The following is a 17,454-nucleotide window of genomic DNA, read 5'->3' on the forward strand; positions in this document are numbered from 1 at the left end:
ATTTTGATATATATATATACATAGGGGAAATGGAGGTTATGTCGGCCTAAATGCCTCTAATTTGGGCCCATACATAAATTCAGCAATCCGCTAAATTTTCAATATCGACCAAAAATATCCATTAGTACCGTCCCAATGACGCGTTCATCTAGATAAAATTGATAAATAGCAGATTTTTAGCGATGGGCCCAATCTTAGATCCATAGGCCAACATTAGAGCCATTTCCCCTATATAGCAGGGTGGGTCATCAGGATTATTTTTTCAGAACAATATTTTTTTACTTCCATTTGGGGTACCAAAAACCTGTGCAAAATGTGCATTCTGCATTGCCGTATGGAATTTGTATGAAAATTAGTATGGGAAAACTACTTTTTTGCATTTTCATTCCTAAGGACCACAATTTTACTTGAACCATGCAAATAATCATGAAAAAGTATGGTCCAGGAAGTGTCTAAAACCTTTGCCCAATTGCTCTATCTCATATGCGAAGTTGGAGAGGGGAGAAGGGCTTACTATACCATCTCCCATCTCATTGGAAGTAAAGTTTCAAACTGAAATAACTTTGAAGTTTTTATCTTATCTTTTTTTTTTTTTTTTTTTTGTTATAGTCACTTTAACACTCTTGGGTCATTCGTGACTTGTCCGGGGGTGAGATTTGAACTCGTGACTTTGGCGTGAGAGGTATGGATGTTAACCACTACGCCGGGGTCGCCCCCAACTTATCTTATCGATTTGGTATGTTCAGATGAATTATTCAAAGACAAGGGGTGTCTCTACCCCCGCCCCCTCACTAATATAATTGGAAGTAAATCATCAAAGTACAATAACTTCGGTGTTTCTCATCTTGTCAAGTTGGGATGTTCAGATGTGTTATCCAACATTAGTTGCTCAATCTAATAAGCATTGTTAGGGGGGAGGCTTACTGTATCCAGTCCACCTAATCACTTATATCAATAAAAGTAAAGTTTCAATTCATCTGCACATACCATTATAAGAAACTTCGAAGTTATTTCAGATTGGAATCTGACTTCCATTGGTACATCGGCAGTGTTGGCAGAAAAACATATTTGTGGCATTTAATTCAAACCAAGAATATTTGAACAACTATAAATTTTTAGAGGCATTCTTGCACCGTACATCTTTCGGCAAAGTTGTTAGGCACTTCCTGAAATATATTCGTACTTGTTTAGTTGCATAGTTCAAGATAAATTGTGGTCTTTAGGGATCAAAATGCCAAAAAGTGGGTTTTCCCATACTAATTTCCATACAAATTTCAAACGCAATGTGGAAAACCGGATTACAACCCATTGTCCCTAAATTTTGCACAATTGTTTGGGACCTCAAATGGAATAAGGGTTGTTCTCGCTTGATGAGCTCAATTTTGCGTTTTTCCATATAGTTGTGGCCAACCCTAATGTCGCCTTTTCAGCCTTTCGTTGCGAACCCAAACAAAGTCCTTGAACGTTCATTTGTGGCAAGTTTCAGATCATTCATAGGCCAAAATTGTGTGCTCAAGTGCACTCAATGTTGGCAAATCGATGCACTGAAACATTGCAAAAATTAGCGCTCAAGGACTTTGTTCACCCCCTTGACTATAATAGATAAAGGTATTTCCCAAGCCGCACCTAAGTTCCTAATTCTACTTTTGAATACAAACTTCGACAAATTAAAATCAAAGACAGCACTAACATTGTTAAACGCCCTAACACAATTATTAATAGGGTTGTTATACCTGACTAAAAATAATTCTCGTTCATGAAGCCGTCGAGAAGGTGCATAAAAGTTAATATTCTGCAGCAGTGAAGGGCAATCCAGGTTACCCTTGACAAGATACAAATAACCTCTGAAGTTTAGTGCGTCTGTGAGCTAGAGTTTCCATGTTTATAAGGCTGCAACGGCTTGTATAGTCAGGAAGATTTACTGGATCATTCCACAGAAGTTGTCGAAGAGCATACCGTATAAAGCTACGTTGAACCCTTTCCATTCTGATGATCTGCTATGCATGATAAGGCGACCATATGTATGGTTCTTCATTGAATACTTACCTTGTATTAAATATACTTTATTTCTTTTCTAACATACATACCTTGCGACAGACAATAAGATGGACGGTGTTACTGGCAGCCCTGGAGAGAGGAGATGGCTAGAGAAGGGAGTCGAACCGCGAGTGCAAGCCAGTGCACAACTCTAATACAAAGTGTATTCGTAGATTATGAACCTCTCAGTTAATCTACCATAATAAAGAATTGGAAACCCTACACCATACACTAACAGCATATTCCATGATGCTGCAAACAATTGAACAGTACAGTGCCTTGAGAGCATATATATCGGTGAAGCCACTTGTATTGCGACGAATAAATCCCAGGGCCGCAAAAGCCTTTGCGGTAGTTATGCTGACATGCTAGTTGAACCGGAGTTTACTGTCCAGAGTGACCCCTAGGTCGCGTATTGCTTAAACACGTTCTATAGCCGCTGAGCTGATGGAGTATTCAAACTCTGTTCGGGATTGTCGGCGAGAAAACGAAATGACTTTGCAGTTTTTGCTGTTAAGTTACATTCTATTCTCACAGCACCATAGCAGAAGCTCGTCAACATCGGCCTGAAGAGCACAGTAGTCGAGATGCGGTGATATCACTTTGTATATTTTCAGATCGTCAGCGTAAATCAGTAGGCTCGATTTCAGCCGGAACCTTGTGAAACGCCTTCGAGAAATCTTAGTTGTTTTTTTTTTTAAATTCTTTATTTAAGAGATTTTTAGCCGAAGTCTAGTTCATCTCTAACAAGAAATCTAAGTTTATGGCATCAACTTGGTGCCGATTCTAGATTTTTGAAGAGAGGAAGTGTACGTAGGACATCAGGTTCGTCGTCGTAGATCGCTTCTTAACAAATCCATGTTGAAAGTCCGATATCAGCGGTGTGGAGGCGACATACAGAGCTTTGTGAACCAATTGTTCGAACACTTTAGCTAGACCGCATAAAATCGAAACACCTCTGTAATTTTCAACAGCATGATTGTTACCAGCTTTGAAGATCGGGGTGATTGAGGCTAACTTCCACGCTTCGGGAAAAGTACTTTCACTGAGTGACTTGTTAAGAATAATCGTTAGCGGCATCAGCAGTGAACCAGCACATTCTCTTAAAAACAATGGCGGTATGTTGACAGTGCCAGGCCCTTTCGAAACGTCTAACTTATGCAACTGACAACTTATAGCTGACAACTAGAGGTGGCATCCATGCATGGTAGGTCCTAACACTGTCAGGAGAGAATGTCGGCGATGTTGTACTGTGCACATTCTCGAAGAATTCGGCTAAAAGATTAGCTAGCTAATGTGTTGAATCAGCAGAGGAATTCTTCAAAATCATCTCGGCAGGAATACGATTGGATTGCTTACGGCTACGTATAAACGACCAAAAGGATGACGGGTCTTGCTTCGCGATCAGCTCAATTCGTCCGATGTAGCTACGGTATGCAGCAGTCCGGCAATCGCTGTAATCTGTTTCGAGTGAATGTAGATTGATCCGGTTCTCAGCATTCCGAGCTCTAAAATAGCGTTTTCTAGCTTTACGCACAACGTTACGGAGATGCTGTAACTTAGATTTCCACAGTGGATGCTTGAACGAATAAGATCTACTTCGTCTACGTGGAACAAGTTCCTCCAGAATGTTGTTCAAATGTCTCAAAAAACGTACGTACAATTTAATACGTATTTGTTGCACGAAACATTTCAATCCAATCGATACATTTCGATACACTTCTTAAAAATGACCATACAAAACAATTTCTGCATAGTCTCAAACAAAGAATCAAACTCGCTATTTTCAGAAATACGCTTTATTCTGTTATTGAATCTAGTGTTCAGAATCATAAGCACCTAACTGCGATGATCGATTCTCTTCATCGATTTTCTCTTTGCGTTACTACTAGTTATTTAAATCAATTTTCCGAAACGTTTTCAATACAGTGTGGTAAAAGATTGTATTAGCTGGCAAAAGAAACATCATACACACCGAACAATGCTAATCGAACCGAGCTATTAGCAAAAGAGAAAAAATCTATGAAGAGAATCGATCATCGCAGTTAGGCCCTTATGATTCTGAACTATACAAGTTAGGCCGGAACAAATCACAAGTTTTTCTTTTGTCACTCGATGCTCGCACCAGTCAAGGGGGGGGGGAGGAATAAAAAATAAACCAAAAAAAAAAAACATTTTAAATTCGTTTTACATTACATCTAAACCATGTATTTCAAACGCTAACCTTTTTTCTTAGCCTTCGCATTAGCATTATACTTCTTTGAAGCCGTGATTTTTTACACTAATGCCACAAATGTTGACTTTATTATATGTAACACTCGGGTTATCAACAAGACATTTCGCGCATAAGTTTTTGTATCCTTTCAAGCAAGAACATTGGTAATAATGTAGATAAATAGGAGCAACTGATTTTGATAAATTCCGGATAAACCATCAAGCGGAATACCACAAACGTAACAGTTCTTATAAAAAACGTTCTGTTTATGATAGTTCCTCCCTATCGAAATATAACTCAGTTTTCTCAACAATTGTGCTTGCTTCAAAAAAATCTAAATAGACGTTTGGATTCAGGTAGGTCTATTCAACAAAATCCAAGTGTAATATTCAAACGAAGGAGCTGAAATTCAACTTGGCTGAACAAGAAACCCAAATTTCTATAAAAATGAGTACTTTTGAGAATTCAAACCTAGTTTTCTAAAAAAAAAGTGCATGCTTCAAAAAATGTATCATCACGTATGGATTCAGCAAGATCCATTCTATAAAATCCAAGTCTATTCAACTTGGCAGAACAGAAAACCAAAGTTTTTATGAAAATACGTACCTTTGGGAATTTAAACTCGATATTCTCAAAAATTGAAGAAATTCAACCCTCACGTATGGTTTCAGCAACTTCTATTCTATAAAATACAAGTCTATTTTTTCAAAGATAGGAGCCAAAACTCAGTTCGACAAAACAGAAAAATCATTTTTTATGAAAATAGCTTCTTTTGTGAATATTAACCAGGTTCGTTCTTCCGGTATTCAGCAACTTCCATTCAAACTTCCATGTTTTTCAAAGGACAGAGCCAACATTCATCTTAGCTGATCAAGAAACCCAAATTTCTATAAAAATAGTACTTTTGTGAATGTAAACCCAGTATTCTCAACAATTGTGCTTGCTTAAAAAAATCTAGTATCCGGTATGAACATACGAAGGTCCATTCTTCCATTTCTCAGCCTAATTTTCAAAGGATGTGAATCTCACAAGAACGAGGAAGGGGTCTAAAGGAGCGGAATCTACGCTAAAAGTCAGTTAAATCATTTCAGGAAAGTTCAGACTAACATTAAATAAAATTCAATCACTCAACATAAAAGTTTGGACTCCCTACCACTTCAGAAAAGATGTTACTGTATTTGGAAAATTTAAGCTCAAAAAGTGTTAGAAAACTAAAAGACCTAAACAAGATTGTGTCTTTGCCAAATGCCAAAGCAGTTGAGAACAGTTCGGAAAAAGTTGAGTCAATGCAGGAAACCTATGATTCATTTAGGAAAGGGATAAAATCAGCTAATGTTGCCACACTTCAGAAAATGCGAAACCAATTCTTTAAAGATTGGATTCAGGATTTGTTTAATCACTTCAGAAAAGCTTTGAAAACTTTAAAAAGGATTGAATAACATAGCAGAAAAGTTTAGACTTAGTTGGAAAAATGATGATGACTTATTCGAAAGTTTGAACTCATTTCAGCAGAAAAGTTCAGACTCAGTTTTGAATCTACTTTGAAAAGTGGCACCTCAGTTAGGAATTTCCTTAATCGTTTCTGATTTGGTCTCACTTCTAAAAAAAATTAAACCAATTTTGAAAAGATTGAATTTAGCTCGGAAATGGTTGAATCACTGTAGAAAAGAATTGAATAATTTAATGTCATTGCAGCAGGTTTGTATGTTAAGAAATTTAGACCGAATGCAAAAATATGGCGACTATGGTGGGCTGGGCCCATCGTAACAATGTCGGATAACGACCCAATGAGAATGGTTCTTGGTAGTGATCCGACTGGAACAAAACGAAGATGTGCGCAACTAACAAGATCAGATTGAAGACGGCTTACCTAGTGAGTTGCCAAAAAAGATTAGGAATGAGTTCGATAAAATCCGTTTTCAACAACTGAAACCGGCTGATTCGATTTCAAAGACCTGGCATGCCGTACCGGTCTAGTTCAAATTTATGTAAAAATTCTGTTAAAGAACAAGGTGATATTCTACAACATAATAAGATCTAGCAAAGCGAGTATCCATACCCAAATGAAATAGCGATACTCGAAAAATAAATATAAACTGAAATTTTTTTTATTTCCCCCTTTATGATATTCCAAAATTTTGAAGGGGAGGGGGGGGTGACAAAAGAAAAACTTGAGATTTGTTCCGGCCATATAGGTTCCAAGACGACAAGAAAGAGAAGAAAAAAGCCCAACGATAAATCCACGTTTGATAATGTATTCACTACTAAGTGATTTAATCACATTGATTATCCTTGAATTTAGTAAAGTACCATTGATAATTTTCTACTGAACCAATTATATTTGACATCTAGTTGGAAATACTTTGCTATCGTTCTCAACCTCCACCTTAATTATTTAGAGTGAAATTTTCCGGAGAACTATTCTTTAAAAACTATGGTAAAAAGCAAAGCACTGCATTACCCACCATACACAATGAATTTCTTGTTCGTGCTAATCGTTCTTTCGGTGGCTCGCTGTGCTGCGTCCTTAAACGTGGACTTGGTCAGAGATTTTCTCAAGTTAAAACAGTCAAAAAATGTGGTATTTTTCCTGTGTCATCCATCAGAGTGTAAGTTCGTGTGACATAGATCTACGCTGGTAGTTGTTTTGAAACCGTTTCTTAAACTTTCAGCCCCCAAAATGTTCACCACTTTAAGCAATATTAAGGTGCTTGTGAAGATAGTGGACATGGAAAACAGTGATTCCATACATCCGCCTGATATTTTACCGCCGTCAATATACGCTCGAACGTCGTGTGTGCTTGACTATGGCTGCGAATCAGCGCCCTTAGCTTTGCAAAAAGTTAGTTCAAATCAGATCAATCATTGTTAGTTGGTAAATTCATAGTTGGATTGTTTGAAGTTTTCAGAGTATCAATATTTTAATACGACCTTCAACTGGCTGTTCATAGCCAACGATAATTCATCGGTAAAGTTGGAAAAGCTAATTTGGGACTTGAATGGAATTCAAATGAACTCGGACGTTACAGCGATAGCACCCGCTGCGGATAGTATGGGAACGTCATACGATTTGCTGGATATATATGCACCTGGAAAGCATTTGTGTAAGGATGTTTACCAGCTAAAATTTGCTGAGTGGAATAAGTATGAAGGCACGGTTATCATTCCCGAGTTCAGCCGGTTCAATTCGAGAAGGAATTTCAATGGACTTCGTCTGCGGGGCGTCACAGTGGTTTGAAAAAAAAATGATCGAAGTTTATACTAAATTAAGATGCGAGTGAAACTACTAAGAAAACTATGGTTTCAGATTGACCGTGATAACCTTACCTCCGACGATGTTGACGGAATATTATCGGCTCCCGGAAGAGAGCAGGGTGTCGTTTTTTTCATCAAGTACCATTATGCGTTGTTGAGTATGTTGCGTGAATATCACAATTTCACGTACGTATTTCTAGAGCACCCAATCTCAGGATTAATAATTTTGTACGGATTTCAGAATCAAATATCGCATCGCTAGAGGTTGGGCTGGACGCCTGAAATCAGGCTACCGGTTGGGTTTGCTTGGAATTTTGTCTCGGAACGAAGCAGATGTTGCAACGACCGGCGTTTTCCAACGACTTAATCGGCATGCCGAATTTGATTTTATTCATCACAGCTGGGAATTTTCGTAATCTAGTCAAATGTGTGGAGTGTGAATGTCCCATTTCTGAATATATTTTATTTAAGGGCTGGATTTTTGTATCGTATGACACCGCTGTTGCGAGATTCATCGGGTACAGGAAGTTTTTTCACGCCGTTTGATAACATGGTTTGGATGGTATCAGCTGTCACGATAATTGCAGTCTTGCTTGTTCTGAAGCTTGCATCTTTGATAATTACGAGATTGAAAAGATATGAGCCAAACAGTTCATTTATAACTTACGCTGTCGACATCATTGCAACCGTTGCTCAGCAGGGTGTCTCCAACCAAGTGTCGAATCGGGTGTCAATAAGAATCATCATATTTTCATTGCTTTTCCTAACACTGCTCCTCTACAATTACTACACCTCATCTGTGGTCGGTAGTCTGCTCAGTTCACCTGGAAAAGGTCCACAAACTATCAAAGAAATCACGGATAGTCCTCTAAAGCTTTCGTTTCTGGATATTGGTTATCATAAGGTCTTGTTTACGGTAAGTTACATGTTTGCATCTGTATGATGTTGATAGGTCATAAATCAGACACTAACGCAACGTTTTCTTGCAGGAGACTAAGGACCCATCTATTCGTGAGATGTACAGAAAAAAGGTAACACTTTCACTTTGCATCTCATTAAAACACAATTTGAATATGTTTTCTCACTTTTCCCCGCCCATCAACACCGACTTCTGGCAAACGCGCCATCAAATGTACAACTTGACGTGAAACATATCGATCTGCAACGGCACAGGTGCAACCATCTCGTGAGGGTAAACAGACGATACCGGTCTTCACGGATGTACTGACGGCCGTGCCATATCTCAAACACGGTGGCTACGCGTTCCATTGCGAAATGACCGAGGCGTTTCAAGACATTGCCAACCAGTTTGATGCATACGAAATTTGCGAGCTACGCACGGTAATTAAAGATATATCAGACGGTCGTTGACAGTTGGTTTATCCTATATTTTTTCCGCATTTAAAGGGCGTCAGTCTGTTTTCGGATTTGAAATTGTTGGGGATGATACTGCCAAAAAGAAGCATGTACACGGAGCTGTTCAAAACCACGTGAGGAAATGATTACCGTGAAGGATCAGATAAGAAAACCGAATAATGTTTAATCACATTTTCCAGATTGATGCGAGCTCAGGAGGTTGGGCTTATTAAGCGTACCCTTAAGATTCACAGACCGGAGAAACCTATTTGCCAGGTTGGCAGTCGGATACATCCGGTGGAGTTGTACAGTGTTAAAATGGCATTTTCCGTGCTGGGTGGTAGGACTGCTGCAGTGGACATGGCCTTTGGGGAAGTTTTATAACTTTCATTTTTCCGGTTTACATTTTCAGTTGGATTCGGAGTATCGCTGATTTTGCTTTTCATCGAACGGCTGTGGTATAATTCGGTGCTCAAACGGGAGTCCATGAATTTCATCAATTGAAGTCAATTAACACTTTGCAGAATGGCAATAGTTGATCTCAAATATGTGCCCCCAACAAACTAGTTGTAGATATTCTCTTATAAGAACTGTATTAACACTATTGAATACCATCGGACGGGGTTTCTTTTTTATGTAAGTGAACTTTAACAAGCTTGTATGAAACAAATAAAGTAGATAATAATAGAATGTGGTAAAGGGTGGAACGCTCAAATATTGGTCGCCTAAAATTTGGTGTATATTTTTTAATCGTGCAAAAAGTCGTTAAAACACTTGAACACCCCTCATTTTGTAGGTGTGTGTGTACGGAATGTTGCCTCTAGTTTGTTATTGCCATTTACTATTTAGTTTTCAAAATGGCGTCGAAGCAAGGGGAACAGCGTATCAAAATTATGCTCGCGCATAATCAAAATCCCAATTTTTTTACGCAGACTCGGCAAAATCGCTGAAATTGACCAAATCGACAGTGACAAACGTTATAAAAGTGTTTGAGGAATGTCTGATGACTGCTAGGAAACCTTGATCAGAAGGAAACCGATAACAGGATGCCGCAGCGACCGGTGGAAAAGTGACCGGCGTTTTCAAGCGGTCACCTTCAGAGATGGCGGGAAGAAGCTGGGAATATCACACACACAACAGCGCAAAGAACCAAGAAACGAGCCGGACTGTCAACATACAAGGTTAAAGCGACACTTAGCACGTAAGTTGAACACGACACTGTTGACCAAGTTTGATTGCGACATAATGGACGATGAAACATATAGTATGTGAAGGAGGATTTCAAGCAGCTCCCAGGTGAAGAGTTTTACACGACTACCGGACAGGTTAAAGATAAGTTTAAGCAGAAAAAGTGGTTAAAGTTCCCGAAAAATTACTTGATTTGGCAGGCGATTTGCACATGTGGGCTGAAAAGTGGAATTTCCGTGACAACTGGCACTGTTTACCAAGATAATTATGTAAATGAATGTTAGCAAAACGCCTGTTGCCTTTTTTGAAGAAACACAGTTATTCCGTGCTGCATTGGTCAGACTTCGCTTCCTGTCACTACGGGAAAATGGCTCAGGAATGGTATACCAACAACAACGTTCAATTTGTACCCAAGGACAAAAACCCTTCAAAATCGCCGGAGCTGCTCCCAATAAAAAATATTGGGCAATCGTTAGGCAAAACTTCATGAAAACTCAGAAAAAAGTTGAAAATGAGAAACAGTTCAAAGTAAATTGGCAGTCATCATCAAATATGGTTGATACCCCAACAAACAATTGAGAGCTCTTATAAAACACCTGAGTTGATCAAACGTTGAATAATAGCTTCCACAGTTGAACAAGAATGTAGTTGTATCAACAATCAATACGAAACTAACGATTTTAAATTGGCTCACCACTTTAGTAGCCTATTGGTCCCAAGCAAACGATTAACGTACCCTATTCTAGTTGAAATTCTATTACTACATTATGTTTGTTTTGATTCGCTATGAAAGTTTGACAGATAACATCAGGGGTGTGTGGATTCATGCAGAACATGCAGGGGTGAGTGAAATAGCTTGGGACTGCTTGGGACCGTTGTTCTGGTACTGAGTGAGCCAAAAATAATAATGATTTTCTTCGGGACCCAGTGGTCTTAGAGTTACCTCTATGGTTGTATTGCCATTTGATTAAAAGTTTTAAAAGCTGTTGGAGCACTCTTAAATGATTGTTTACGTTCGGTTTAACTATATGCTTTATAAGACCTACGATAACTTTTATAGCACCTTTGTTAAACTGATTGACAAGAGCTATATAGAACATGAAATAAACGCATCAAAACAAACCATTGGAAGCTCTTATAAAACACCTGAGTTGATCAAACATTGAATAATAGCTTCCAGAGTTGTACAAGAATGTAGTTGTATTTCCATTTGGTTAAAAGCTTCAAAAGCTGCTTGAAGCACTCTTAAATGATTGTTTACGTTCGACCAACCACCAACCACAATATTGTTGCTAAAAATAGCACAAGTGATAGGCACGTTTATATGACCATAAGGCAATGATTATTCGACTGCAAGAGAAGTCACTCAAGATGAGCTTTATATACTTCTCTCATATGATCAAAATATGTATTCAAGAATAGAGCAGATGGAAACAGAAGCGGCTGGCAATCCGGGATCATGAGTTCGAATCTTGCTTCGAGAAACCCTCGGTGGAGTAGAGGTAAATTATATATAGGTGTTATTAATAAATGCAAACATTAATTTAAGACATATATCATATAATCAACGCTAACATTTCTAGATAAATTCTCTTAATTAATGATTAGAGAGATTAATTGAAAGAATATCAAAATCAAAGATTAAACAGATGCTTGTTACTACCTCCTCCATGATCACAGAATGTGAATTATGGCATAATTACATATTTTTTCAATGTGCACAAATAAATTAAATTAATAAAAACTGTACAAGAAATTATTTTGGCGTACCACGACAATTGTTAAACCAATTTTAATCTGTGAATATTGTGCAGGGTTGCTTCCACTCACTTGCTATAAAAAAATATTATTCGTAATTATGCAATCATTAGATGCAATAATGCCATGTTGTACTTGTAAGTAACAAGAAGAGGTAGTAAAGTATGTGTTTGACACATAAAACCTGTCAATTTCGCTTTGAGAGCGTCACAATTAGCGATCTTATGATTCGTGAGCGTTCACTCAGAGTGAGCGCTCACGAGTCGTAAAATCGCTGATTGTGACGCACTGAAAGCAATATTGACAGACTTTATGTGTCAAACATATACTTCATGACCTCTTCTTGTAACTTATTAGTACTAATCAGTATTATACTATATCATGATTTCATAATTCCGAAAAACATTTTTTTATAGCAAGTGAGTGGAAGTAACCCTGATTGTGAGTACTTACACAACGGTTATTAAGGAGTCATTAAAAAGTGCTATAAACGCCTTTCACCGCTTGCTGTATAGTGATTATTTAGGAGTCATAAAAGAGTGTAACAAACGCCTCTCAGGTTCAATCTCTACTAAATTTCAAAGCAGCTGTCAAGAAGTGTCTACAAACGTTGTATAAGAGCTTTCACCAAAATAATAAAGCTTGAGTTTAAATATGTATCTATAAACGTTGTATAAAAGTTGCTTCTACTCCTATACCGCGTATACATATAATGCTGTAGTTGAACAGGTTCTCCAAACCAGTGTAAACAAGAGTTTTACAGAAGTTGTAATAAACAAATTGTACAGTTATTATTCAGCATGCAGTTGAATAAAAACACAATGGAAGCGTTTCTTCAACAAGAAATTGATTTTGGGTAAACGTTTTACTGAATACGTTACACTGAAAATAAAATTTCGTTTATACAACGAAATCGCTCGTTTGTTCTACGAATTTATTCGTTGTTTTCTGCAACAAAATGGATTTGTAAATTGTATGAAGCTAGTTTCGTTAGCACTGCCACACTCGCTATCGCTACACCCAACCAGCGGGCCACAAGTGTTGGTTGTGGAAACCGAAAAATGAGGAGTGTGTTAGTGAGGATGGGTAAAAATAACTTCATCATTGGAAGGAATAAATGACAAAAAAAAAAAATAAAATTAGGCCTAAGACCGGACTCGACTCATGAACCTTGCGATCATTAGATCTGTACTTTATCCATCGCTCTATCTGTGCTATCAGAATAATAAAGGCAAATAAGAAGCACTCATGGAGCGGTACTTCGATTTTTCTTGCTTTTTCTGCTGCTTGCATGTATTTTTTTTCTCTAACATAAAACCACCGCGATGATTTATTGTGGTAGCTTGCATGTATTGGTCAAACCGACAATATTTCTAAAAAAAATATCCCATCTCCAACACACAATCAGCACTATAGGAGACAATAAGCGCGGTTGTTGGTTTGATTGTACGAAGATGTATTTGTATATTATACGAATAAGGCGTAATATTGACATTGCGCCAGATGACAGGAAAAACGAATGTTTCATACCATTTACCAAAGATGTGTTGTATGTACGATATTCATTTTTACGAAACGGTTTTCAGAGAAATAACGAAAATACATTTTCAGTGTAGACAACACCTTTGTGTTGCAGTTGTATAGGTTCTCCAAACCAGTGTAAACAAGGGTTTTATAAAAGTTATGGTGAACAGATTGTGCAATTATTATTCAACACGCAGCTGAACAAAATCAAAACGAAAACGTTTCTTCAACTGGAAATTGTTACTTGGGACAACAGTGGTAAAAAATCTGATGGACGGTGTGAAACGTAAAGCCCAGCAGTTCGAATTTGGAAAGTCAGAAGCCTAATACAATAATATTCCTGTTTTTTGTAGCCGTTGAACTTCAAAAAGAAACATTATCAGTGTGCACTTTATTATATTTGACCAATTTTTGACCGTTCCACCCTTCATACATCTAATAGGAAAACCTTTATGGTGTGTTATGAGAAATATCTGAACATCCAACAACATGATTGTAGAAAATGTTCGGCATATAGGCAGTCGGAAATGTTCACAGAGGGGCTACTTTGGACACGTGATAAATTTTCATCTCTTTTGCTTATTAAATGGACAAAATCAATAGACATCATAAACTCCATCTAAAAACAAACTGCCTGTTGTCCGATCAGTCAAATTACTGGTTTAACAGAAATTGCAAAAAAATCATGAACTTTTGGCAGCGGCAGCGGCAATGGTAAGTTCAATCCCAGTCGGCGCCGCCGGGATGTTCTGAGGCATAACATCTCTGATCACGCCTTCCTTTGGAAGGGAAGTAAAGCCGTTGGTCCCGGGTTCATAAGTTGATGGGTCGATAGGTAGGATCCAGGTGTGGGTGCTGCCTCCCTGGCGTCGGTAGCATTGGTGCTCAGCTCGTAAAACAAGGAAAAAATTAATTTTTGGTATGATGGAGATTTAATATGGATAAACATCAACTCTCTTTCCTTTACCTGGCTATAACATTTCTATAAACAATTTTCATATTCAATATCCTGCACTACCCGCTATTAAAGGGTGTCCACGATGAAATTGCCACACACAAAATTGATTCGCAAAATTCGAGTTTTCATCCGATTGCCATCAAATTTTCAGGGATTGAGAAATAACTATTAAACTTCATTTTACCATTTTACTCGTATTTTATTTACAGTCCATACGCAAATGCCCGCACCTTGGCCTTAACCCCGGCCATAAGATTCTGCACAACCTGTGAATCAACCGTTTTTTGCATGTAAACCCATACTTTCTTCAGTTCCTCGACTGACTTCACTACCTTAGGTCGTTTAAGAAGGTGCTGCTTCATAATCGCCCAGTACTTCTCGATGGGGCGGAGCTCCGGTGTGTTGGGAGGGTTGAACATTTTCGGCACGAAATTGACCTTATTGTCCGCATACCACTTCAGCACGTCCTTGGAGTAGTGGCATGAGGCCAAATCCGGCCAGAAGATTGTTGGGACGTTGTGGGCCTTCAGGAGAGGAAGCAGCCGCTTCTGGAGGCACTCTTTTATGTACACCTGTCCGTTCATCGTGTCCTGGGTCACGAAAGGTGCACTCCGCTTCCCGCACGTGCAGATGGCTTGCCAAACCAGGAATTTCTTCGCAAATTTGGACATCTTCTGAGTGCGGACATGCTCCGGAACGCTGAACTTATCCTTGGCCGTGAAAAACAGGTTGCCGGGGATCTGTTTGAAGTCGGCCTTCACATATGTTTCGTCGTCCATGATGCAGCATTCAACTTTCGTCAGCATGTTGAGGTACAACTTCCTGGCACGGGTTTTGGCGGACTTGTTCTGCTTCTCGTCGCGATTAGGGGCCTTTTGTACCTTGAACGTTCGAAGCCCAGCCATAGTTTTGGCCTTCTGGACAAAACTTCGGCTTAGGTGCAGCTTCTTAGCCACATCCCTAACGGAGGCGTTCGGATTTCGGTTGAAGGCCCCAACTACACGGTTGTGATTTTTGGTGTTGTACGGAATACTTTTTCCTTCACTTCTGGGCTTCCGATCGGTGGTCAACCGTTCCTCGAACCGCTTAATCACTCGCGACACCGTGGAATTCGCGATTCCCAACGTTTTAGCGATGGAACGATGCGAGAGATCCTTGTTCTCGTGATGAATGCGCAAGATTTTATCACGCACGAGCTGTTCTTTCGACTCCATTTCCGCGAGTTTTGATCACAGGACTTTAAAACTTGCAGGATGTAAATAATGCACTATGAACTAAATCCACCCAAATTTTCATTAAATTCTACCCAACGGTTAAAAAGTTAGAGCAATTTCATAGTGTGGCAATTTCATCGTGGACACCCTTTACGAATGCTTATTGACTCCCGAGAGGAGCTTGTGAATGTTTCAACAAGTATCAACAACGATTTTGGGTTTCAATTTTGAAAAGGTAAACTTTTTATAAAACTCGTTGGTAAACTTTTCCGCATAATTCTGTGAAACGTTTCACCCTTGGTCTGTATCTTGGGGTCTTTTTGCCCCCAGGCTACTTTGAAAGGCTGTAACTTTTTTATTTGTCGATGCAATTTACTATTTTTTTTGTGATTCCACCGGAGTTCTGAAATACTAGATGTGTAGTACGATTTGGTGCGAAATACGTCTCTTGCAGGCAGGACAAGCGAGCGTGGGTAGACTCTCTGGCTGATGAAAGGGAGAAAGCTGCAACAACTGGCAATATCCACCTCCTCTACGATATCTTACCTAAGTAAAGCAAGGATGAATCCGAATATGCTAGTGAAAGACGCGACTGGACAGTTACTTACCGACCCCACTGACCATTTGAAACGTTGGTTTGAGCACATCGAAAAACTTCTTCAAGTTTCGACGTCCAACCGGTCATCAACATAGCGGCGTCGGTGTGGTAAGCGTGATTACCTCTCATAAAGGACCTGAGCTCAATCCCAGTCGGCGCCGTCGCCTTTGGCTGAGGCATAAAATCTCTGATCACTCTGGGAAGTAGGGTCCAAGTGTGGGAGCAGCCTTTCTGGCGTTGGTAGCATTGGTACTTAGTATGGAAAACAAGATAGAAGGAAAACAAATCAAGGAAAACAAAAAAAAAAACAGCCATCAAACATCTCGGCATGATCCGCCAAGGGTAAAGCACAAACTCACGTTAACTTCGAGGCCGTATCCCTGCAATAGATTGAAGCAGCTATCCAAAGTATGGAATCAAACAAGGCTCTGGGGTCGGTCAACTATTCTATAATATCTAGGACACCACGACTTTTCCAGCTGACTCGATGCAGGGTATCTTAGTGAGGGCCTCTAGTATGGAGTATCTGACTGTTAATGACTACTGGCGAGGCGTCATGTTACTGTGTGTTGGTCTCAAAGTTCTGTGCAAAGTTATACTGAATCGGATACAAGAGAAGATCAACGTGACTCTCCGGTGGCAGCAGGCAAGATCTTGTGTGGACCATATTGTCACGCTCCGAATAATCTTGGAGCAGATTAATGAATTCCAAGAGTCCCTCTTTCTGGTATTCATTGACTACGACAAATCTTTCGACCGACTCAACCACGAAAATCTGTCAGACGTCCTGAGATGGAAAGAAGTCCCTGATAAAATCGTCAAACTCAGCGAAGCCCAGTACGAGGCTTTCACATGTAGAGTTCTGCATAACGGAGCCTTGTCCGGGTAGTGGGTCGCTACTGTTCCTCATCGTAATCGACGAGATGATGTTAAGCTATTAGCACAACGGCGCTCTGATTGCCGAATGCTCCTCTGTGGCGGGTCTCACCATCAGCGTCAACAAGACCAAATCGTCAACACGGACAACCCTTCCGTAGTGGGCTACCGTAAAGCGAGGCAAGCAGTGGAGGAATTCAAAAGTTTCCAATATCTTGGCGTTGGCAGCTAGATAGCGTCAGACGGCGGTACCAAGAGCGACATAGGTACACGAATCAAAATGGCTATTACTAGACACAGAAGAAGTGAAAGTAAATACATAGTGAATAGTAGTAGAATTTAAAGGAAAAAAAAAATGCTCATCAATCAATTTAGAAGCCTAAGGCTGCATTTGCGAGTTTACGAAATGTATGGAGATCTAACCAGATAAGCCAACGTACCAACATTCAAATTTTCAATTCAAACGTGAAATCTG

The 17,454-nt window shown here is 39.3% G+C and overlaps 2 protein-coding genes across 2 annotated transcripts in view; one reads left to right on the forward strand and one right to left on the reverse strand.

Moving 5' to 3' along the window:
- Positions 1–17,454, reverse strand: part of LOC135710422 (transmembrane protein 65) — a 620,863-nt gene that overhangs the window by 37,421 nt on the left and 565,988 nt on the right. The gene's annotated exons all lie outside the window — the stretch shown is intronic.
- On the forward strand, positions 7,263–9,367 carry Ir31a (Ionotropic receptor 31a). The gene is made up of 9 exons (XM_065232126.1): positions 7,263–7,484; positions 7,560–7,693; positions 7,749–7,919; positions 7,979–8,423; positions 8,497–8,538; positions 8,681–8,848; positions 8,915–8,997; positions 9,064–9,203; positions 9,276–9,367. Exons 1-9 carry the CDS (start codon positions 7,263–7,265, stop codon positions 9,365–9,367), a joined length of 1,497 nt encoding a protein of 498 aa, XP_065088198.1.

Source organism: Ochlerotatus camptorhynchus, unplaced genomic scaffold (genome assembly GCF_037179485.1).
Source record: "Ochlerotatus camptorhynchus isolate MF236.1 unplaced genomic scaffold, CSIRO-AGI_Acam_v1.1 ptg000036l, whole genome shotgun sequence".
Classification (NCBI taxonomy): Eukaryota; Metazoa; Arthropoda; class Insecta; order Diptera; family Culicidae; genus Ochlerotatus; species Ochlerotatus camptorhynchus.

Bases quoted from the DNA above. Each gene is read 5' to 3' on its own strand.
- Ir31a (XM_065232126.1), top strand. From the start codon at position 7,263: ATGAACTCGGACGTTACAGCGATAGCACCCGCTGCGGATAGTATGGGA. The intron at 7,694-7,748 runs GTACGTATTTCT...TACGGATTTCAG, and splicing joins CGTGAATATCACAATTTCAC to AATCAAATATCGCATCGCTA. The intron at 8,424-8,496 runs GTAAGTTACATG...GTTTTCTTGCAG, and splicing joins ATCATAAGGTCTTGTTTACG to GAGACTAAGGACCCATCTAT.